General features: G+C 54.1%; 2 protein-coding genes across 7 annotated transcripts in view; one reads left to right on the top strand and one right to left on the bottom strand.

Annotated features, from left to right (window-relative positions):
* Positions 1-15655, top strand: part of kcnn4 (potassium intermediate/small conductance calcium-activated channel, subfamily N, member 4) — a 25312-nt gene extending 9657 nt beyond the window's left edge. Inside the window, exons 3-9 of the mRNA XM_088621259.1 lie at positions 1274-1734; positions 1994-2129; positions 4861-4971; positions 7371-7492; positions 11352-11421; positions 11846-12034; positions 12535-15655. Coding sequence (XP_088477385.1) covers positions 1274-1734; positions 1994-2129; positions 4861-4971; positions 7371-7492; positions 11352-11421; positions 11846-12022 — 1077 coding nt within the window. The 3' untranslated portion in view covers positions 12023-12034; positions 12535-15655. The remainder of the gene's footprint in view (positions 1-1273; positions 1735-1993; positions 2130-4860; positions 4972-7370; positions 7493-11351; positions 11422-11845; positions 12035-12534) is intronic.
* Positions 15656-16575: 920 nt separating this feature from the next.
* LOC148640361 (uncharacterized) lies at positions 16576-23478 on the bottom strand. 6 transcript variants are annotated; one of them, XM_088621191.1, is made up of 4 exons: positions 23231-23478; positions 21737-21828; positions 20977-21093; positions 16576-20237 (listed from the first exon to the last, which is right to left on the bottom strand). In XM_088621191.1, exons 3-4 carry the CDS (start codon positions 21079-21081, stop codon positions 16641-16643), a joined length of 3702 nt encoding a protein of 1233 aa, XP_088477317.1. In that variant the 5' UTR covers positions 21082-21093; positions 21737-21828; positions 23231-23478; the 3' UTR covers positions 16576-16640. The 6 variants fall into 6 exon arrangements, with proteins under 6 accessions (XP_088477317.1, XP_088477319.1, XP_088477315.1 ...); XM_088621193.1 differs by having other exon boundaries at positions 21737-21831; XM_088621189.1 differs by having other exon boundaries at positions 20977-21117; positions 23231-23477.
* Between the last annotated feature and the right edge of the window lie 126 nt (positions 23479-23604).

Here is a 23604-nt window from a genome sequence, read left to right on the forward strand (position 1 = left end):
TCTAGATCGCCTGAGCTGACTGCCACATAGCTGTTTCAATAGTTTGTTTTCCTACTGAGCGCTGAGTCACCTTGACCGCTTCTGCAAGAAGGATCGGTATAAATGCAGAAGAGAGTTCAGCAGCATTAGTTATGACTAATGGCAGTGAATTGTCTGATGAAAGTCGCAGGACTTTCTGCACGCGTGACGGTCCCCCTGGCGGGGGAGTCCAGCTGAGTGTGTGTGTGGGGGGGGGCAGCTGTAATCGCTGAGTCATGGCCGGGCACTCGCCCGCGGGCGCGTGTGTGCTGTCAGCTAGATTTTCTTAAGGGCAGGGAATTTGCACAGTAGGACCCTCCTTATACTCGCTTTTACCCTCCGAGAATCCTGAGCTCACTCACAGCTCGTTTCATGATTCACTGTACTACACCACTCTGTGTCTTAACCTCGTCTCACTGGGTTTTACTGCACTTTTACTCTGCTCTCACTGGGCTGTACTGTGTTGTTCCCCTGCTCTCACTGGGCTGTACTGTGTTGTTCCCCTGCTCTCACTGGGCTGTACTGTGTTGTTCCCCTGCTCTCACTGGGCTGTACTGTGTTGTTCCCCTGCTCTCACTGGGCTGTACTGTGTTGTTCCCCTGCTCTCACTGGGCTGTACTGTGTTGTTCCCCTGCTCTCACTGGGCTGTACTGTGCTGTTCCCCTGCTCTCACTGGGCTGTACTGTGTTGTTCCCCTGCTCTCACTGGGCTGTACTGTGTTGTTCCCCTGCTCTCACTGGGCTGTACTGTGCTGTTCCCCTGCTCTCACTGGGCTGTACTGTGTTGTTCCCCTGCTCTCACTGGGCTGTACTGTGCTGTTCCCCTGCTCTCACTGGGCTGTACTGTGTTGTTCCCCTGCTCTCACTGGGCTGTACTGTGTTGTTTCCCTGCTCTCACTGGGCTGTACCGCAGTGCTGGAGCAGCTGGCAGCTCATTGACCACCCTTCCACCTGATCCCCCCGCGGGGGAGCTTGCCAGGGAGCTCGGATGGCGAAACCGGGCCGGACTCCAGGGGGTGTGCTCAGGTCCGCTCTGTGGGAGCGTGTCCGTCTGTCTGTCTGCCTGCCTGCTCCCACTCTCTCGCTCAGACATGGCCACCTGTCCCAGCAGAAGAGCACACTCTCTCTGCACCCCAGCTCTCACTGTCCTCCTCCCTCCTGAGCCCCTGCAGCCTCATTCCTCCTGTACCCCCAATCTCTCACACTCTCTCACTCTTTCTCCTTCTCTCTCACTCTCTCTCACTCTCTCCCTGCAGCTCTTCATGATTGACCACAACCTGGAAGACTGGCGCATCGCCATGACGACCCAGCGGGTGCTGGTCATCGCCCTGGAGCTGGCCGTCTGCGCCGTGCACCCCCTGCCGGGGGCTCTGGGCGTGGGCTCGGGGAGCGGGGGGGCGGTGGGGCTGGAGGAGGGGAACTTCTCGTCGGCCCCGCTGTGCTCGGCGAGTGGCCCCCAGGACGCGCTGCTGGACCTGGAGCTGCTGCTGTCCTGCCTCATGTTCCTGCGGCTCTACCTGGTGCACCGCGCCATCCTGCTGCACAGCAAGGTGCTCCTGAGCGCCTCCTACAGGAGCATCGGCTCCCTCAACAACATCAACTTCACCTTCCGCTTCGTGCTGAAGGTGCTGATGAACACCTACCCCGCCCGCACCCTGCTCTTCTTCATCCTCTTCCTCTGGCTCTCCGCCTCCTGGCTGCTCACGCTGTGCGAGAGGTGAGTGAACCTGCTCACTTCTCCTGCTCTGTCCTGGATCTCCCTGGGCCTAAAAGTACAGTACTTTTACCATGATCTCTCTGTGATTTACTGCACTGCGCGTGACGTTCACCCTGATCTCACTGATTTACTCCACTGCACTGTACTTGTACCCTGATCTCAGTGGGCTTTATTGCACTGTACTGTGCTTCACCCTGATCTCAGTGGGCTTTTACCATGCTCTGCTCCCTGTAGTGCTCTAACTGGTGTTGCCCTGCAGGCAGATCCGCGAGGAAACGGGCAGGATGGACAACGCTCTCTGGCTCGTCGCCATCACCTTCCTCACCGTGGGTTACGGGGACCTGTCCCCAAAGACGACCTGCGGCCGGGCGGTGTGCCTCTTCACGGGCGTCATGGTGAGACGCCCCCTCCTCAGCCCGCAGGTCCGCCGGTCCACAGCTCCCCCAGGCTGGCGAAGAGCTGCAGTCCCCCAGCTTCCAGTCTGAGAGAATCGGGGGGACTGTGCTTGCTGTCCCCTTGACAAGGGGAGCTGTGAGTACAGCAGATCCCACTGAGGGAGCTGTGAACCCCAACACTGGGTACAGCAGACTCCACTGAGGAAACCCCCACATGGTGTAGCGGACTCCCCTGAGGGAGCTGTGAACCCCATTATTGGGTAAGACAGACCTAAGTGGGGTCACCCCAACACTGCACACACCCGGCGAGGGAACCCCAACACTGCACACGCCAGGCGAGGGAACCCCAACACTGCACACGCCAGGTCTCAGTGAGGGAGTGGTGCCCTGGTTTCTTTCCAGTAACAGCTGGGTGAGATCCTCAGCGCCCGAAGGGGCCAGGCGGGCTGAGAGGGCTCTTCTGGTCCCGCCTGCGAGGCGCCACGATCGCTCAGCACGGTCGGGGGTGTGGGGTCCGGCAGAGTTGCGAGTGCGACAGGACCGCTCGAGCCCGGTTTCTGACTCAGCGCCGCTCTCGACAGGAGGAAGGGCGGGGCACGGGCGTGGTGTGGCCTGGCCAGGCATGGGTCGGGCTTGCTGTTTCCTCCTGCTCACATCCTCCCTCTGCCCCCCCGCAGCCCTCCGGCCTGCGTTCGGAGGACAGGTAGAAGCCAGTCACACTGCCTGGGAAAAACGACAGGAATTCAGTCAGAATTCCGACCCACCCTCCTGTGGGGAAAAAAGTCCGAACCAGCTGTTTTTTGCTATCCAGGTTTCCACTGGATCTAGAAAGGAAGCCACCAACAGACGCAAACTCTATTCCCAGGCTTGGAATTTCGCTGTTGGTGGTGTCGGTCTGCCAAAGCTTTGATTTAATCCAGGCTAAAAGCTCTCACCCTGTTTCTGTGTCCGTCTGGACCTGGGTAACCAGGTCTGTCCCAGTGCGCTTTTGAAAATATTGACTAGGAATATGTGTTTCAACACGAGGACTGGGCAGCTCACTCCAGTCCCCTGCCACTCTTTGTGTAAAGAAGTGCCCCCCTGTTCTCAGCTATGAATGCTCTTCGCCTGAGCTTCCACGCCTGTCACCTGGTTCGCGTTTCACTGTTGGTTCTGAAAAAGTCCATTGGTACATAGTCCATAGTCCATTTTGTCAGTACACTTTTTAGGGATTTGAATTCCTATGCAGTAGCTCAGGAAATGGATTATCAATCAGGCAGAGTAAGACAGGGTGTAACCAGTTGGAAGCAGGGGGCATCGTCAGGGAGACCAGAAATGGATATGGGGGTGAACACCCTTAATTATGAGCAATCTGATTCAGGGCACAATGACTCAGTTCCCAGAGCCTGTTAGTGTAAGATGTGCCTTTAGGGCCCAGGAGTGTGTCTGCTGAGTCTCCTTTGGACAGAGGCCAGGGCAGAAAAGGGAGTGGTTTCAGGTCCGAACAGCAAGAGCAGCTGCTCAGCAATCCTGCAGCACCGATAGCGGACGATCAGACAGGTCTGCTCTTCGCCTGGCCGATACCTCTGCCTGTGCTTTGTGCGAAGTCACCGTGATTGGCGGTTCTCACTTGGCACTTATTTCCACTTGTTTATTTCAAAATCAAGGTCGTGACTTCGATGCCATATCAAAACAGCTCTTTGTTGCAAGACTGCATCTTTAAGTCACGGTTTGATAAGAATCACCATTGTTGGCATTTTGATGATACCTGCTGCTAGTGCTGGGCTGTCCTGGGCTGTTCCTGGAGAACTGGTCTGTGTGAGCCGCCTCAAAAATTCAGAAATAAGTGCAGAAAAATGGTTACCAAAGCGACAAGGAAAGTGAAAGCAGATCAATCAAAGTGATCATAGCACGGGAGATTCGGAGTTTATTTGACATGAAAACCAGCAGACAGTGTTTTTGCCCAGCCAGGGATCCAAAGCACTGGATTCACATCTCCAGCACAGAGAAACTGTTAAATCTGCCCGAATAAGAGCTGAGCTGAGGTCATTAGGAACTGAGTTCAAATAAAATCAAATCAATAACCACAGCCCTGAATGCAGGGAGGTGAGTGGTCTTCTAAAGACAGCTCAGCAAGACCATGATGCTAGCAGATTAACAACTGAAGGCAAGTCTCCCTTAGTGTTGCATCTGGTGCACCTTAAACAGGGGCAGACACAGAACCTAAAACTGGGAGCAGGGGGAAAATAGGGGTAATTCACAGCCACAATCTCCCCAAAACAACAACCACTGGCCTTGACTTCGTCATGGAGGGCCTGACTCAGACGGTCACCCAGAAAGAGGTTACCTGGAGGAAACTTGGATAATTTCGTTGTTTGGGAGTTTGGTGTTTGACAGGGAACACTAAAATCGTGATGATGGTGTCAGTGTTGATGTTGATTTTGTTGTGGGCGATCATGATGATGATGTTAATGAAGATGGCGATATCCATGTTGTGGATGAAGATTGTGTTAATGATGATGATGTTAATGAAGGTGAAGATATTGATGTTGATGAGGATATTAGTGTTGGTCATGATGACGTTGATGTTATTGGTGAAAATGATTATATTTATTAATTGGTGATGATGGTGAAGATTGTGAAATTGGTGATGCCGATGGTGCTGATTTCAGTGATGATGTTAGTGAAGGTGAAGATGCAGACGTTGCTGCCTGTGATGAGGACGCTGACACGGTGTCTGCTGTGCTTGCAGGGCGTGGGCTGCACAGCCATGCTGGTGGCAGTGCTGACGAAGAAACTGTCTCTGAACAAAGGGGAGAAACACGTCCATCAGTTCATGCTGGACATCCAGGTCTCCAAGGAGGTAAGGCAGCATGGTCACCAACCTGCGGGATCGGGGCTTCCCAGTCCTGCTTCTTACACGAGCTGCGCTCTCAGTTACTAACAGTTGTTACAGACTAAATTAGTTAACCTTTTAAAATAATATTTTCATCATCTAAAATGTGCCATAAATGTTTGTTTGAAATCTCCAGTACTTACCAAGTACAGTACTTTAATCACAATTGTCCTTCTGGTGTAACAAGACTGGACCTGAACCACTGGATCAGCTGTCCTCCTGGTGTAACAGGACTGGACCTGAACCACTGGACCAGCTGTCCTCCTGGCGTAACAGGACTGGACCTGAACCACTGGACCAGCTGTCCTCTTGGTGTAACAGGACTGGACCTGAACCACTGGACCAGCTGTCCTCTTACTACTACCTGTTGTGAGACTGAGGCTCCACAAAAAGAAACTATCCTGAACATCTCTTTCAACCTCTCCCATATTAAATCTCAGGAGTACAGCCAGCCTGCAAAGCCTCTGCCCTCAACGCCCCTTTCCACCAAAATCAAAACACTGCGTCACCTAGCAGGAGAAAGCAAGACAGTTGACCGTTGTTACAGGAAAAAGGCTTGTAAACATTTCAAGCGAGCGAAGATCGAAGAAATAAGGAGCAGGAGTTACGCAATCTCCTCCCCCTGTCCCTCTCTTCCTCTCTGGCACGACAAGTGCTGTCAGCATCCTCGCTCCCGGGCGTAATATTTTCCAAACACCGGGCCACGCGGATTTGTGTCGGAAGGCGGCTGCTCCTTTGTTTCTTTCCTTGTAAATACCGGAGCGCCAGGGCACAGAGAGGAGTGCTGTGGGAAACGGGAGAAGGCTCCAGAAGGAGATGTCTTTAGATATATATTTAGCCCTTGCAGAGGCGTTAAAGGGAGGAAACAATCGTTTCTGTCTCAGGAAACTGGCCCGTTGTTTAGAGGCTGGGGCAGGGAGAGGAAACAGAACGAGAGTGTGTGCGTGTTCATCGCGCGCGGGGCGGGCCGGGGGGGGGGCGCGGATCGTGTGGCCCAAACCCACAGGATCCACCTGCTCGTTTCTCTGGGAGCAGGATGGAAGCGAAGGAAGAGAGCGAAAGGGCCGTCACTGTCCGGTTATTTTCGGCCCCCTCACGGCCATCGAGGAAGGTGACGCGGCTCGTTTCCCCTCGCCGCCGCCTGTCCTTGTGACGGGAAGACAGGAAGACCCCCCCCCCCCCCACCGCCGCCCGACACTCACCACACAAACCGCTCCCTGGGCACGCGCACGCTCGAACCCGGGTCACGCCGCTGACCGGCTGGGCCCAGCAGGAGCTCGAGTCCTGACCAGGGGTGTGTGTGTGTGCTGGCCAGCGCTCTGTCAGAAACAGTGGAAACAATAAACCTGATTATTATTACTGCTGCTTCAGCTACTGATAGATACTGATACTGCAAGTACAACTACTGCCACTGCTACTACTACACTACTGCTGCTACTACACTACACTACTGCTACTACTACACTACTGCCACTGCTGCTACAACACTACTGCTACTACTAAACTACACTACTGCTACTACTACACTACTGCTACTACTACACTACACTACTGCTACTACTACACTACTGCTGCTACACTACTGCTACTACTACACTACACTACTGCTACTACACTACTGCTACTACACTACTGCTACTACTACACTACTGCCACTGCTGCTACAACACTACTGCTACTACTACACTACTGCCACTGCTGCTACTCCTCCTCCCCCTCCTGCCACTGCTACTACTCATACTACTGCTGCTACTACACTACACTACTGCTACTACACTACTGCTACTACACTACTGCTACTACTACACTACGGCCACTGCTGCTACAACACTACTGCTACTACTACACTACTGCCACTGCTGCTACTCCTCCTCCCCCTCCTGCCACTGCTACTACTCATACTACTGCTGCTACTACACTACACTACTGCTACTACACTACTGCTACTACACTGCTGCTACAACACTACTGCTACTACTACACTACTGCCACTGCTGCTACTACACTACTGCTGCTACTACTACACTACTGCTACTACTACACTACTGCCACTGCTGCTACAACACTACTGCTACTACTAAACTACACTACTGCTACTACTACACTACTGCTACTACTACACTACACTACTGCTACTACTACACTACTGCTGCTACTACTACACTACTGCTGCTACTACTACACTACTGCTACTACTACACTGCTGCTACTCCTCCTTCCCCTCCTGCCACTGCTGCTAATTCACCGCAGGAAGGGGGGTCAGTGAGGGCGCTGCTGCCCGCGGCGATCGCCTGGGAAACCGGCTGGCCGAACTCGCCCCCTCCCGCCGGCCCGGCCCGCGCTGACGGCTCGCTGTCTCCCCGCAGATCCAGGTGGCGGCGGCGAACGTGCTGAGGGAGTGCTGGCTGCTGCACCGGAGCAACCGCAGCAAGAGGCACGGCCTGGAGAACCGGCAGCGGCAGAGACACCTGCTGGAGGCCATCCGCATGTGAGTGCAGCTCAGGACCCTCGCTGCTCCGGCCCCCGGTCTGTGTGCGGCGGGGCTGCGCGTGTCTCCCAGCTGGGGCTGCTGGTGCAGAACGACGCCTGTGTGTCTCCCAGCTGGGGCTGCTGGTGCAGAACGACCCCTGTGTGTCTCCCAGCTGGGGCCGCTGGTGCAGAACGACCCCTGTGTGTCTCCCAGCTGGGGCTGCTGGTGCAGAACGACCCCTGTGTGTCTCCCAGCTGGGCTGCTGGTGCAGAACGACCCCTGTGTGTCTCCCAGCTGGGGCCGCTGGTGCAGAACGACGCCTGTGTGTCTCCCAGCTGGGGCCGCTGGTTCAGAACGACCCCTGTGTGTCTCCCAGCTGGGGCTGCTGGTGCAGAACGACCCCTGTGTGTCTCCCAGCTGGGGCCGCTGGTGCAGAACGACCCCTGTGTGTCTCCCAGCTGGGGCCGCTGGTGCAGAACGACCCCTGTGTGTCTCCCAGCTGGGGCTGCTGGTGCAGAACGACCCCTGTGTGTCTCCCAGGTGGGGCTGCTGGTGCAGAATGATCACTGTGTGTCTCCCAGCTGGGCTGCTGGTGCAGAACGACCCCTGTGTGTCTCCCAGCTGGGGCTGCTGGTGCAGAACGACCCCTGTGTGTCTCCCAGGTGGGGCTGCTGGTGCAGAATGATCACTGTGTGTCTCCCAGCTGGGCTGCTGGTGCAGAACGACCCCTGTGTGTCTCCCAGCTGGGGCCGCTGGTGCAGAACGACGCCTGTGTGTCTCCCAGCTGGGGCCGCTGGTTCAGAACGACCCCTGTGTGTCTCCCAGCTGGGGCCGCTGGTGCAGAACGACCCCTGTGTGTCTCCCAGCTGGGGCCGCTGGTGCAGAACGACCCCTGTGTGTCTCCCAGCTGGGGCCGCTGGTGCAGAACGACCCCTGTGTGTCTCCCAGCTGGGGCTGCTGGTGCAGAACGACCCCTGTGTGTCTCCCAGGTGGGGCTGCTGGTGCAGAATGATCACTGTGTGTCTCCCAGCTGGGCTGCTGGTGCAGAACGACCCCTGTGTGTCTCCCAGCTGGGGCTGCTGGTGCAGAATGACCCCTGTGTGTCTCCCAGCTGGGCCGCTGGTGCAGAATGACCCCTGTGTGTCTCCCAGCTGGGCCGCTGGTGCGGAACGACCCCTGTGTGTCTCCCAGCTGGGGCCGCTGGTGCGGAACGACCCCTGTGTGTCTCCCAGCTGGGCCGCTGGTGCAGAACGACCCCTGTGTGTCTCCCAGCTGGGGCCGCTGGTGCAGAACGACGCCTGTGTGTCTCCCAGCTGGGGCCGCTGGTTCAGAACGACCCCTGTGTGTCTCCCAGCTGGGGCTGCTGGTGCAGAACGACCCCTGTGTGTCTCCCAGCTGGGCCGCTGGTGCAGAACGACCCCTGTGTGTCTCCCAGCTGGGCTGCTGGTGCGGAACGACCCCTGTGTGTCTCCCAGCTGGGGCTGCAGGTGCAGAACGACCCCTGTGTGTCTCCCAGCTGGGCTGCTGGTGCAGAACGACCCCTGTGTGTCTCCCAGCTGGGGTTACACTTCAGTGGGAGGGAAGTGGGTTCCCTCCTGTGTATAAAGTGCTTTGGAATCCTTTTGGCACTAAGAAACGTGCTACATTAATGCAAATAATTTTAAAATTAAATCAACTTAAATTTGGAAAAAGTAGCTGTATTTCCACTTTGCTGGGTTCCTTCTGAAAGCTGCACTTCTCTAACGACTGACTGGACTGCGTCTGAAACGCTTGTCTGTTCTGCTTTCCGGACACCAGATGAAACAGAAAGCTGCTGCTTCTGTGTCTGGTCCGGGTCTGACTGCTCAGTCTGAACCGTCTGCCAGACCTGAGCCCCCAGCTGTGCGGCCGGCCAGAGTTCAGCCAACCGCGGTTGTTTGTCGGGGTTCGGTGAGCTGTACATGGGCTCGCGGTTGACCCCCCTTTCTGGAAGGTGCTCTCGGAGAAGGGGCTGGCGAGACGCCGGTCTCTGGGCTCTCACTGCACGCCTGGAGGATCACTAGGGATCGCATCCTGCCTCTTCCTTTTCTTCCGCTGTCCAGGAAGCCCCCAGACTGAAGCCTCTGCAGGCGCTGTGAAACCTCACATGGAGGACGATGTGCAAAAACCACAGCATCTTCTGCAACATGGGCTAATCTGGGCCGATGAGCTCAGTGCCGCAGATCTGCAGCTTTGTCGCTTCTGACTCCTGCTTTGTCACTGTGTGTGTGTGTGTGTGCGTGTGTGCGTGCGTGCGTGCGTGCGTGTGTGTATGTGGAGGGGGTGGGCCGGTCAGATTAATTTTGTATCTCTGAAAAGGAGAAGTACCAGAAGTCTTTGCTTTTGGCTTAGAAAGTAGCTGTCTGCTGCCTTAGAGGTCCTGTGACAGGCGGTTTGATTTTAGATGTATGAATCAAGATAAACTGATTTAAAATAACAAGTGACAAACGCTGCTGGGATGGGAACGGGGTGTCCTGTCCTGGTCCAGGGGAACCCTGTCTCGGCTGGTTCTTCTTCCAGCTGGTTCCTTCATCGCCAGTGCTAGTTGGTGCCTGTAATTGATCTGCTTGCGAGTTCAGATTTTTTTCTTTCCTCAGTCCTTGTTTTCAAAATCGCCCTGGCTAAACAGGTCTTCACGGCCGATCGTTTGGTGCGGAACAGCACAGGTGGGAGTGGCACAGTACCAGATACGCCCACAGTGGGAGGGGCAACGTTTAGGACACACCCACACGTGGGAGTGAAATTGTTCTGGACACACCCACCATGGGAGTGGCAATGTGATCAGACACGCCCACAGCCAGTCTGTGTTTCCTTCTGTTCCAGCACAGTTGGTTGTATATGTATTTATGTTTCGGCTCACACTGCTGAGCGAAGGCGCTCCTTCACCACACTCACGCGTTAGCACCCCAGTCAAAAACTCCACTCGGCTTTCTAACAGCCGGAAGCAATTTTGTTTTCAAGAAGGCCTCAGATAGAAAGCTGTAGTCGGAGGTGCTGGGCCGCAGGGAGGGCCAGCAGACACGGGGAAACTGACTTCCTGCATCTTCCCCCGACTTCCTGGGCTGCAGACGGACGAAAGCCTCCCGGGAGACGCTGCGGATGTCCCAGCATGCCGAGCAGGGCGGGGCGAGTCCGAGCCTCCCTGCCCCCTGGCTCGTTTCCCCCATTCAGGGCCGGGAGGAAACTATTTGATTAGAGGAACAGCAACCGAATGGAATAATAAGGGAATGTGAGCCCTAGACGCACTCATGGCACGACATCTCCTCTCTCTACGTTGGAAAGACACCAGGGTATCGGCCTTAATAGCAAGGCTGGGTAGTTTGTGCCACACTCCCACCACTCTTTGTGTAAAGGAGTGTAAAGAAGTGCCTCCTTATCACAGTTTTCTATCTGTGTCCTCTGGTTCGTGTTCAAATGTTGAGTTGATTATGGTGGATTAAACCACTGGGTTGACTCACTTTGAATCAGGTCCCAGTGTAGTCGTCTCTGTTTGGGACTAAAGAGATTCAGTTCCTGTAAAACATTCCCAGAAGCCCCAGAATGTATCTGGATGCTCTCCGGCCCTGCACTGCGCTGTGTTTTTTCTAAGCTTTCAACATGCTTTACCGCAACTGACTTTGCATTTACCATAATATCCTCCTGATAGATTGAATGTACTGCTGTGTAAATGTCTCCCATTTTCTGCTAGGTGTTGTGTCACAGTGGCGTTTCTGTGTCGGTGTCACAGCAGTTATAGTATCACTAGTAGATGAAGTACTGGTGTGTGCATGTGTCCTCTGTTTTGTGCTGGGGGTTGTATAGCCCTTGAATTCCCTGACACAGGAGAAACGCCTCATCCTGCTGCCCGTTTTCCCATCAGATTCCGGTACGTGAGGCTCCGGCAGCGAAAACTGCGGGATCATGCCAATGAGATGGTGGACCTGTCCAAGGTAGGACTCTCCCAGTCCAGATTCCTCTGTAATCTGGACAGCCCTGCAGACACACTGACTGGCCCTCCAGGACCAGGACTGGACAGCCCTGCAGACACACTGACCAGCCCTCCAGGACCAGGACTGGACAGCCCTGCAGACACACTGACTGTCCCTCCAGGACCAGGACTGGACAGCCCTGCAGACACACTGACTGACCCTCCAGGACCAGGACTGGACCCCCAGGACTAGTGCATGAGATGTGGGGGTGAGGTGGTGGAGCAACAGCTGCTGGCCCTTAATCCCCTGGGCCAGTGACTCAGTTCAGGCTGAAATGGGTGCAGTGATGTACAGGAAGGGCTCCAGGCCAGGTGGTGACTGTCCCCGGGGTCTGGGGCATCCTGCAGACAGGGGGCGCTCACGCGGCTCCCTCCTGCCCCTCCAGCTGCAGGTGATCATGTGTGACCTGAACGCCAACTGGAACAAATCCTACCGCGACCTGGAGCAACGCATCATCGCCATGGAGAGGAAGATGGACGAGCTGGGCCAGGCCTTCCAGCACACCTCCTCCCTGCTGGCCCAAGCCGTCCAGCACAGGACCTCCAGCAACAGCTTCAAGTAGCAGACCCAGCGGGTCAGTGTCCGCACCCAAATGAACATGTGCAGGCACAGGGATTTACTGCGCTGTACTGTGCTTTCACCTGATATCACTGGGCTCTACGGCACTGTACTGTGCTTTCACCCTGATCTCACTGGACTGTACTGCACTGTACTGTGCTTTCACCCTGATCTCACTGGACTGTACTGCACTGTACTGTGCTTTCACCCTGATCTCACTGGGATTTACTGCTCGGTACTGTGCTTTAACCCTGCTCGCACTAGGCTGTGCTGCGCTGTACTGTGCTTTTACCCCGATCTCACTGGGCTTTACTGCGTTGTAGTGTGCTGTTACCCCGATCTGACTGTGATTTACTGTACACCAGCGCCCTCTGTCTGTTTTAAATTGCAAAACTGTTTCTGGACCGGAACAGGCCACTCCCCCAGTCTGAGTTCCCTGTTTTCCCACGAGTCTTTCCTGTTATCCTTGGATCACAAAAGCCTCTAACTGGCTTCTCCTTCTTCTTACCCCCACAGGTGTCCCGTCCTCCTGGAGAGCTTCCAAAGTTCAGAATCTTCTTCTCTCAAAGCTGCACGTTGACCTCCTCACCTGTAGGGGGCATCTTTCTTCTTCCTGAAGCATCATGTGACATATCATAGCGCAGGAGAAAACTTCTGGATGCAAAAAAAGTGGGAAAAAAATATTTTTTTAAACTTTATCAATCAGAATGTACGCTGGATTTGAGTGCCTAAGTATTTGTCATTTTAACTTTTTTGTTTATTTAAATTAATTTTAAAGTCAGGTTAAATGCACATGTTCACCTCTTAAAGTCAATACAAATTTAATTGCAAGGAGGTGTGGGGGTTAAGGTCCAGTCCTGTTACACCGGGAGGTCAGCTGGTCCAGTGGTTCAGGTCCAGTCCTATTACACCGGGAGGACAGCTGGTCCGGTGGTTCAGGTCCAGTCCTGTTACACTGGGAGGACAGCTGGTCCGGTGGTTCAGGTCCAGTCCTGTTACACCGGGAGGACAGCTGGTCCGGTGGTTCAGGTCCAGTCTTGTTACACCGGGAGGACAGCTGGTCCAGTGGTTCAGGTCCAGTCCTGTTACACCGGGAGGACAGCTGGTCCAGTGGTTCAGGTCCAGTCCTATTACACCGGGAGGACAGCCGGTCCAGTGGTTCAGGTCCAGTCCTGTTACACCGGGAGGACAGCCGGTCCAGTGGTTCAGGTCGTCCTGTTATAGTTGAGCTCACTGCCCCCTGGCTGAGTTTTCCTGCCTCCTGGTGCTCAATGCTTTAGCTGAGATGTGAGGCCAGGATCCTGCTGTCCGTACGTCTGCCACAACACCTGACACCAGGGTCCCCCTCCAAGACGGTGCCTTGCAACACTCTGGCCTTCCTGCCCTGGTGGGCGGCCGCCTTAAGCCAGGAGTGTGTTTCTCAGTAAGTGCCTTACAGACAATAAATAACCCTCAAGTTGCCTTAATGACAGAAGCCCTGCAGGACTTTACCGTGGTATACCACATTGAAACATTACGGAACACAGCAGAGTGCAGGGAAGCAAATCCAGACCCCAGGAAAGGAGAGCCGACCTCCGGCTCCTGGGCGAGCAAAGATGACCCGGCGGCCACGGCCAGGCTGGCTGCTTTCTGGATCAGAACCCAACACTGAACCGAACAGAGGAGACTGAGGAGACCCCATACAAGCATTCAAGACCGGACCTCCTTCTCCTGCAGAACCGGCAGTCACACTCCAACCAGGCGACACACGAGGGGGAGCTACATGGAAGTGTGTTGATAACCCTGGACAAGAGGAGCTTCTTTACACAGAGGGTGGGGGATGTATGGAACAAGGTGCCCATGGGATCAAATCTTTGGGACAGTCCACTGCTGAGTGACTGAATGATCTGGATTGGCTGGAGGTTGGAGGTTGGCCTCCTCTCGTTAGCTAATTGCTCTTTGGATGAGTTAATAATGATCTGGAGACGTGAGACTGGATCTGGAGAGACTCTCAGCCAATCAAGTGTGAGGAGGAAGAGAACTGATACCATCCTCACTCTCACCTTCCCAGTCAGGTCTTCCAATCAAACATGTGCAGTGACTATACAGTCTAGATTTTTGTAGAGATCAAAGATGCTAATTTTAAAGCCTAGGTTCACCTAGAAATGAAAACAATGAAAATTTATTTCTCCTACAAATCAAAATGTACATTTAAATGTTTAATTCCTCTTAAAAACAACAATATTGCTTTAAACGTACAAAGGCTCCTAGAAATAATAACAAAATTTATTTTGTATGTATAATGTCTTCCAGAAATCTAAAATATTAATTTAAATGTACAATTCAAGGTCCCCAGTGTTTATGAAAATACTCTGAGAGTTTCTGTTCCTAGGAAACCAATTAGCACGGAGAAAATACTTTTTTTCTCTTCCTTTAAAAACAGTTTCAGCAGCGGCTCACTGCATTAGAGCCGCGCCAACTCTGCGACACGGCTAGTTTCAGCAGTGTGATTAGTTCTGTAAGACCGAACCTGGCACTCAGAAACATTTACAGGATAGTATCTGTCAAATGAACCAGTACCGGTATCGGTTCGATCTGCTCTCTGTTACAGAAAAAATAAACAGGCGTGTTTTTATTTTTTTTTAATCTGAAAATAGCTCCTGGTTTGTGTGACCGACGATTAAACAGCAGATTAATCACACATGGAATGTTATTTAGTAATATGTTATTGCCTTTTTTTTAAAAAAAAAGCTAAATTTGAATTTGCTTCAAGCCACAGGCTGCTGTCGGGAGGTTATTTAGAAAGCAAGCGCCCCCTCTGCCGGTAAAATAGCAGTACTGCAAGACAAGACGAACTTCCGTCTATTCGCATCGGAGTGTTCCGCTCTAGGAGTCCATCTGTAACTCCTATAACCTTTTGTTACAGTTTGGACACAAACCTACCAAGCGTGTGGTAATTCTTCACGGTTGTTTTAATTTAACTGAATCCGGATTTTTGAGCAATCTGCAGTGGGAGTCTGACTGGCCGCGCTGTTAGAGCTGGAGCAGATGAGACTGCTGTGCACTGGGAGTCTGGCTGATACTGTAAGACCTGCAGTGGATCAGACTGCTGTGCACTGGGAGTCTGACTGATACTGTAAGACCTGCATCAGACTGCTGTGCACTGGGAGTCTGATTGATACTGTAAGACCTGCAGTGGATCAGACTGCTGTGCACTGGGAGTCTGATTGATACTGTAAGACCTGCATCAGACTGCTGTGCACTGGGAGTCTGATTGATACTGTAAGACCTGCAGTGGATCAGACTGCTGTGCACTGGGAGTCTGACTGATACTGTAAGACCTGCCGTGGATCAGACTGCTGTGCACTGGGAGTCTGGCTGAAACTGCAAGACCTACATCAGACTGCTGTGCAATGCTCGTCTGACTCACAACACTATAAAGCTTGTAGTGGCTCAGACAGTGTTGCTCTGGTGTGGGAGTATCACCAGCCCCAGCTAACTACAGCCGGTGAAGCCTGTTCTGATTTTGCCAACATGCATGATTGAAATCAAGACGTTTACAGCTTAATTTTTGCACACATTTTAATGTAAGCAATGTAAATATATATTGTTGTGGGCTTTTTTATATTTTCTGATTAAAAGTGATTTTCAAAATAGATTAGGTGTCCCTGACTTTTATTTACCACCTCCAGCCCCCTCATTAGGACACTGCCTGTACTCCCATTACACTGGGTTTATCTTGATACACTGTCCATAGACACAGCATAAACCCAATTATTATAATAAATTGCATTTTATGTTGCACTAATCACCACCTATCATCCCGAAGTGCTTTACATGTAACAGAGAACCCACCAAAACTCCACTGAAGTGTAACCCAACCTGGGAGACACACTGGGTTAATTCTGCACCAGCAGCCCTACCTGGGAGAGACACAGTGGTCCTTCTGCCCAGCAGCACCGCCTGAGAGACACACAGAGGTCCTTCTGCACCAATTCAGAGGGAAGGAGAGAAACTGCAGCACTAGGTGGGTTAACAGTGAACTTAAGGACAGAGTGCACAGCCTAGCGTGGGGTTTGGTTAGTACTCCAGGGTGAACATGCCTACTGTTGCATACAATGTTCTGGGCTCTTTACTGACCAGGTCATCAGGATATCCGTTCCCCACAGTGATTTTCACTCCTGGTCAAGGAAGGGCTTGGCAGCCAATTTATAATCTTCAGTGAGCAAAGAAACAGAAACAGTGGGAATATAGAACCAGTAAATGACCAGATGATCCATATCAAGTCAGTAACAGGGCAGGGTGGAATGAAAACCAGGTCACACAGTGCCCCCTACAGGACCAGGAGTGAATATCAGTGTCTTAACACCTCACCAGACGTTGAGCTTGAGGAACTAGTTTGGAACGTCTGCTGCGGAGGTAAGAGCGCCGCCTTGTGGTCCACGAACGCCACTGACAGCAGCCACCTGGTTTTCCAGTACTGTCCAGGCTACATGCGGTTTCTCACCTCATGCCTGCCACCTCATTAACAAAGAGCCCATAGATTCAAATATATTGAAGTAGCAGAGCTGGATAAAGTTTCTCACTTTTCCATTTGCATCTTTTATTATAAAAAAAGAATTGCAAAAACAAAAGGGGAGGTACTAGACAATCTTCTTGGCTGAACTAGAGGAGATCCCGGACACGGGCGCGCTGGCACGGGCCGGCCGTCTGAGAGGCCGAGTGTTCTGGATCTTGTGCCACATGAAGGCCGCTGGCCTCCGAAACGGCTGCCCGCAATCGCAGGTGAAGGGCGCGCGGCACGCCCTCGCCACCCCTTTCCTCCTCCTCTTCCTCTTCTTGTCCGGCCGCGTCTGTGTGGAGAGACGCCGCTCCCTCCTGCCCCCCTTCTCCTCCTTCCCCATCTTGTGGCGGGCGAGGCGCTGGGCACCCGAGAACGTCCGCCCGCAGGGGGCGCAGACGAAGCGGGTGGCCTCGGCGTGCTGGACCTGGTGCCGCAGCAGGTGGAGCCGCCGCACGAAGACCCGGCCGCACGGGCAGCGGTACCCGCGCCAGCCCCGGTGGAGGTAGCGGTGACAGATGCCCAGCGAGGGCTGGCGGGAGCTGGCGCCACACTCGCGGCACTTGAAGGTGGCCGGCCGCCCCTGGCCCCTCTCCGCTGGGCGCTGGCCCTGGCCGCGGCTCGCATACAGGGCCAGGATTTTCAGCGGCTCCTGAGGTGGTCTGGGGTGCCCGTTCGGGAGCTTGGCGTGAGGCAGCGGCTGTGGGCTTGGGGCGGGGGGCTGAGGCACCGCCTGGACCGTCAAGCCCGGCTGCATCTGAGGTTGGACAGTAGGGGTTTGAGTCTGAAAAACCACCCTGGCAACTCTGTTACCCGTGATGTCATTGCTGAAAACAAGTGTGGCCACCATGGGCTGTGTCCCCGATTTCTCCTGGCCGGAGGAAGGCAACACTACACCTGGAAGGGGCAGACGGGGAAGGGTGCTACCCATTGACAAAGTAGCAGCCAAAGTTGGGGCACTCTGCAAGGGGGTGACCTGTGGCGTGCCTTGGGCAATGACCGTAGGGAGCGGGGCTGGTTTAGGATTACTTTGGACAGGAGTTAGGATGGCTGTCCCTTGGATCGGGGATGGTTTGAGATTACCAGGGACAGGAGTAAGGATGGCAGATCTTTGGATTGGCGCAGGGACAGGATTACCACGCACAGAAGCAAGGATAGTAGATCCTTGGATTGGGGCAGGGATGTGATTACCAGGCACAGGAGCAAGGATGGCAGTTCCTTGGATCGGGGTTGGGATGGCACTGCCAGGGGCCGGAGGCCTTTGGATAGAGGCTGTTTTGGGATTACCAAGGACAGGAGTGAGGATGGCAGACCCTTGAATTGAGGCAGGGATGGGATTACCAGGAACAGAAGTGAGGATGGTAGACCTTTGGATTGAAGCTGTGATTTGATTACCAGGAACAGGAGTGAGGATGGCAGATCCTTGGATTGGGACTGTCCTCGGATTACCGTGGACAGTGGTTAGGATGGCTGAACCTTGGATCGAGGATGGGAATGGATTACCAGGGACAGGAGTGAGTATGGCCGAGCCTTGGATTGAGGCTGGAATGGCACTGCTGGGAGCTGGGATAGGGTTACCAGTGGCAAGCACTGGGATACGGCTGGTCACAACAGGAACATAGGTGGTATTCCCTTGGAGAGGGGCTGGGGCAGTGGTCATCGTGTAACGGCCTTGCATGGAGTTACTAAGCACAGGAGCCAGTGTTGCAGCAATGCCAGAGGCAGAGGTTACTATGAGTTTACTGTCAAGAGGGGCCTGCACCATGGTTGCAGAGGTAGGGGCCAGGATGAATGTACCCGGTACAGAGGTTCGGGTGGTGCTGCTTGGGTTAAGGGTTAGTGTTGACATCCCAGTGGGAGGGTTCGAGATTTGGTTACTGGGCAAACTGGCCTGGGACTGGGTGGCTGGGAGAGGCAGGACCGACGTCCCAGGAGTTGGGGCCGAGACAGGTGACCCAAGGCTAGGGATCGGGGTTCGGAGGGGGGCTGGGGAGATGGTGGCCTTGCCAGGACAGGTGTGGCGCCTGAACACGACACAGTCGGGGAAGACCTCCCGGCATGACTCGCAGGCGTACATGCGGACTGTGTGGCAGTGGTGGATCTTGGCCTTGTGGTCCAGCAGAGCCAGCTCCGTGGGGAAGGTGCTGGAGCAGTCCGCACAGGGGTACTTGGTCTTTTTCCGCTGGGAGCAGCAGAACATGTGGCGGAACCTGAAGTAGGCGGACTGGTGAAGACGCCCGCCGCACTGCTCGCAGTGGCTGGAGCCAGACTGGGCCGGACCGGCACCCTTGGTGGGAGCCGACCGGCTACCGTTCGCGGCCCGTGTCGGCATCCTCCTCGCTTTCCGCGTCCGCCGCCTCTTCCGGGGGCGGTAGGAGGAGCCGCTGGAGTTACCGCTGCTGCAGCTGCTGCTGCTGGGGTTGCTGGAGTCGCTGGACGCCCCCGAGAGACCTTCGGGATTGAAGTCCGAGTCTCCGGGGGGTAGGCTGTCCCCTCCGTCACTGCTATCCTCTTCCAGAGCGTCCCGCTCCTCCTCCCGCTCTCTGGCCAGGCTCGAGCTCAAGTCCCCGCTAGAAGACGGGCTTTCCTGCTTTATCCCAAGACGCACGCCAGGCTTCACCAGAATCCGTTCCTTACGGGGGGAAGGAAGCGGGGGCACGAGGGAGGAGACGTCTGGCTTGATGTCGTCGTCTTCCTCCACCGGAGCCCCAAAAAGCGTCGACAGGGCGACCTCCTGCTCTTCCTCTTTGGGCACTCTCTCTGCTCCCGCTCCCTTCCCTACTTGCGTCTCTTCCTCGTCCTCCTCCTCTCCCCCCTGGCTGCGGCGGAGGCCGACATTGCGGAACATGAAAATCTGGAGCTTCTTCTTCCGGGCTTCTTCGGGCAAGTCCTCCGGGGAGAAGCCCAGCGTGACCATCTTGGTGTGCCGCATGCGAATGGCGTAGGTCCTCGTGTGGCCAGCGCCGCCGTCGCTTTCATTGTAGGTGTGGTCCCCCGCGGAGGAGGCGGCGTAGGTGGTGCAGAGAGCACCAGGCCCCTCGCCCAGGCGGGGAGGAGATACCGAGGTGTCCTCATCCCCCGGCTCGGCCATTTTTGGGGACCCCTGCTGGCTGTCCGGACAGGGGAGCCCGTCCGGCGGCTGGCCGTTCAGCCTCTTCTTCTCCAGGCGTGCTACCTCCTGGAGCTGGGTTGCATAGTGGGCCGGGTGGGACGCCAGGTGCTGGTTGAGGGCCCACAGGGAGGCGAGGGCCTGGCCGCAGGGGCAGCGCAGAGGCAGGTCACTGTGCACGTTGGCCAGGTGGAGGCGCAGCGAGACCACGCGGCGGAAGGTGATGCGGCACACGTTGCACACCATCTCGGCCTTGTGAGCCTTGAAGTGCAGCACCAGCTGCTCCAGCGTGGCGAAGCTCTTCCCGCACTCCCAGCACAACGAGCCGTCCTTGCCCGCCCCCCCCGCCATCCTGGACGGGCTGGTGTTCCAGATGTCGTCCAGATCGGAGGTCCTGCCCCCTGTCCCTTCCCCGCCACCCTCGCTGCCCTGCCCCTGCCGCCTCTCCCCTCTTCCTCGACATCCATCCCGCTGGCCCCTCTCCGCCACGCCATTGTAGTCTTCCTCCTCACTGGAGTCGGCCAGGAGGCTGGGTTGGTCCCACCTGCACTGGCTGATCAGGCTCTGCCCCTGCGAGACGGGTGGGGGGGGGGGGGGAGGGTAAGGGAGAGGGAGAGAGGGAGGAGAAAAGAATGACAGAGATTCAGAGCAAAAAGCAGTAGATGAGGAAGTCACAATTGAAACCAAATCCTGACTGGTGGGCTTCTCAACAGTTCATCACTAAAAGGCTTGACTCCTGATGCAGGCCGAAGAAACTCCTAACAGGGCGTGCATCCTGATACAAGACCTCCGGACACTTCGATGATTAAACAAGTAAAATTGTTTAAGGTAAACGCCCAGGGCCAGCGCGGTGCAGAGGCAGTCCAGACTGCAGAGTGTGGGACAGATTGCAGAAGGTGGATATTTAAAAAAGTAGAAATAATAAGTACTGCAGACGTTTACCTCATTGTTTTCAATTTCACAAACTGAGAAGGCCCACACGACATGCATAGAAGGGTCTGGCAACAGTGTTTAACCGTGCAGTCGTATATTTAAAAGCAGGGCGCTGCAGAGCTGAGAAATTCGGTCTCCATATTAACACACAGCCACGAGCTCCTGGCCCGGCCCGTTCTCGTGCTTGGAGATCTTACTGCTCCAGCGCACAGCTTTCTGGCAGAATACGCCAGGCGACCTTTCATAACACTGTACAACATTTCCTCCATCAGCAAAAATACAAATATCCCTTCTCCCCACTTCCCGATCTCCCCACATGATCACTCCCAGCAGCCTGTTCGGGAAAAGCCCGCCCCCTGCTTGTCCGGACACTCACGACCGACAGCTCCGCGTCTCCGTTCTCCGCCTCCTCCTGCAGCTCCACCTCCGCCCCGACGCCGCCCCCCATCACCGTCTCCGCGGAGACCTCGTCCAATTCCATGGCAACGCCCACCTGGGAAACAGGGTCCATGGTGACCTGAAACAAGCCCCGCCCTCAGTGCAGGTCTAGAACAGCTTCCACCCCCCAGTCCTACAGGTACCCCCGGTCCAGAGTGTCTTACAGGACAGTGGTCCTACAGGTGTACCCCGGTCCAGTGACTCTTACAGGACAGTGGTCCTACAGGTACCCCCGGTCCAGAGACTCTTACAGGACAGTGGTCCTACAGGTGTACCCCGGTCCAGAGACTCTTACAGGACAGTGGTCCTACAGGTGTACTCCGGTCCAGTGACTCTTACAGGACAGTGGTCCTACAGGTGTACCCCGGTCCAGAGACTCTTACAGGACAGTGGTCCTACAGGTGTACTCCGGTCCAGTGACTCTTACAGGACAGTGGTCCTACAGGTACCCCCGGTCCAGTGACTCTTACAGGACAGTGGTCCTACAGGTACCCCCGGTCCAGAGACTCTTACAGGACAGTGGTCCTACAGGTACCCCCGGTCCAGAGACTCTTACAGGACAGTGGTCCTACAGGTGTACCCCCAGTCCAGAGAGTCTTCTAGGTAAGCCTTTAGCCTGTAAGTGTAACCCAGAACTCATGTCCTATAAGACCTACTGTCTGTCACCCAGTGGCCACAGGTGATGGGCAGGGACTCACCTACTGCAGCCCAGACAGGAAGTGAGGAAGAGCGCTCATCTCTCCAGCGTCTCCTCTTGCCCGTCTTCTTCACAGTGCCCCACCAGGGCCCCCTGCTGGACACAGAGCACACTGCAGGTGAGCAGCTCTTCCCCTGGCAGGAATCTGGGGTTCTCCTCAACATACACCACACATCCTGTTCGCCTGGCAAGTCATTTCATCATCATCATCATCATCATCATAATAATAATAATACAGTGCTGGTCAGGTCACCTCAATGTGCTTTACAATAAAACAAAGCAAAGGCAGCAAACTTAAAAGCAACATTAATAAGAACGAAGAACTTGAGTGTAAAGGTTTCTTTACTTTAAGGGGGGTGGGGGTGTGGAACAAGCTGCCCAGCCATGCTGTTGAAGCCGATACCCTGGCTCCTCTCAAGAAGCAACGCATTGAGATTCTGGGATTAATTAACTACTAATGATCAAACAATGATCACCCAATGGTTATAATTCTTACGTTGTAAAAGCGGTGGTATGATCTAATAAAAGCCATTCAAGTGACTTTATGAAACCAGATCAATCGGTGGATTTGTAATCATTAGTCAGAGCGCTGACCGCAGTGTCTGAACCGCAGGAGGCTTCTCAGTCTGAAGACGTTAAGTTGCAGTTGTAGCCAAGGAACGACAAAACGATAAAATACCAGTCATTTTCGTTTTTTACTTGAAGGGAGCTGCCGAGGATGTTGACGGGACGGTAACAGCGAAACCCAGCGTCCAAACAAACGTACAAAATAAATAAAAACACTCAAGGAAAAAAACTGTGTACGAAAAACAAATGAATGGGATTCTGCTAACTTTTCCATCACAGTTTGTTAATACTGAAGTCACATTTGTCAATATTAAAAAAAAAAAACAATCGCCACAAAGGCAACAGCGCGTATTTGTGAAAACATTTCAGACGCTCTTACACAGAATTGCTGAAATAGAAGTTCCAATAAAAGTTACAAATCCTGGAAACATCGGGAGTTAAGTGTTGTTGGCTAAAGTTCAGTGAAGAACACCAAATATTGGTCAAATACGGCGAAACTGTGGTAAAACACAGTGGAAATAAGGTCAAGGCACAGTCCAGCGCAGTAGAGCCCAGAGAGACCATGATAAAGCACATGAGAGCTGCGTGTGAAGTAAATTATTTTGCTAACGTGAGGCTAAACATACCGAAGTGCCCCGCAATTTTCCCACGGTACACCTTGATGAGACAGCCGTCTGCGCTGCGAGACGCTGCCCCTCCTTTAACTTAAAGAAAACAAATTCTCGGAGGTATTTTCGTGCTCAAAAAAGACCCCCACGTTGCCTGTGTCGCAAACTGACGTAATGCAAGCTGATGCCCTGAGTTAGCCAGAGAGATGGTAATGCGTCTCGCATTTCAGCGCCAAAAGGCTGCCTCTGAGAAAGCCAACTGAAGTAGGTGCACGCTAATATATTCATATCTAAAAAATAAAAGTGAGTAAATAAACGACCTTGTTGTTCTTTTACCAACTCAAGCCAGGCAGCCTTTATTGCGTGCAGTCTCTCCGCGTCTCTTCCTGTTCCCTCACCATCTTCCTGTCAAGAGGGGAGGTGGGGTGTGGAGGGCGGTGTTTAAACCACGACTACATCTCCCAGCAACCCTTGCGGGAGCCGTTACTTCCGGTGCGACAAAACTGTGGGACTACAGCTCCCAGACGTCTCCAAACACTGAAAGGGAGCTCGATTCTTGTTTTTACCAACAAAGATTGATATTTATGCCAGTAAAGGTCTGTTATTAAACAATTTCTTAATTTTGTGAAATCGAGGCTTCTTTGAAGTATGTATTTATATCATTAAGCCACTTCAAATATGTACAAGATGTCTG

The sequence above is a fragment of the Lepisosteus platostomus genome, chromosome 26 (genome assembly GCF_059453375.1).
Source record: "Lepisosteus platostomus isolate fLepPlt1 chromosome 26, fLepPlt1.hap1, whole genome shotgun sequence".
NCBI lineage: Eukaryota > Metazoa > Chordata > Actinopteri > Semionotiformes > Lepisosteidae > Lepisosteus > Lepisosteus platostomus.

Bases quoted from the DNA above. Each gene is read 5' to 3' on its own strand.
- LOC148640361 (XM_088621189.1), bottom strand. From the start codon at position 21,111: ATGGACCCTGTTTCCCAGGTGGGCGTTGCCATGGAATTGGACGAGGTC. The intron at 20,238-20,976 runs GTGAGTGTCCGG...CCCGTCTCGCAG, and splicing joins GAGACGCGGAGCTGTCGGTC to GGGCAGAGCCTGATCAGCCA.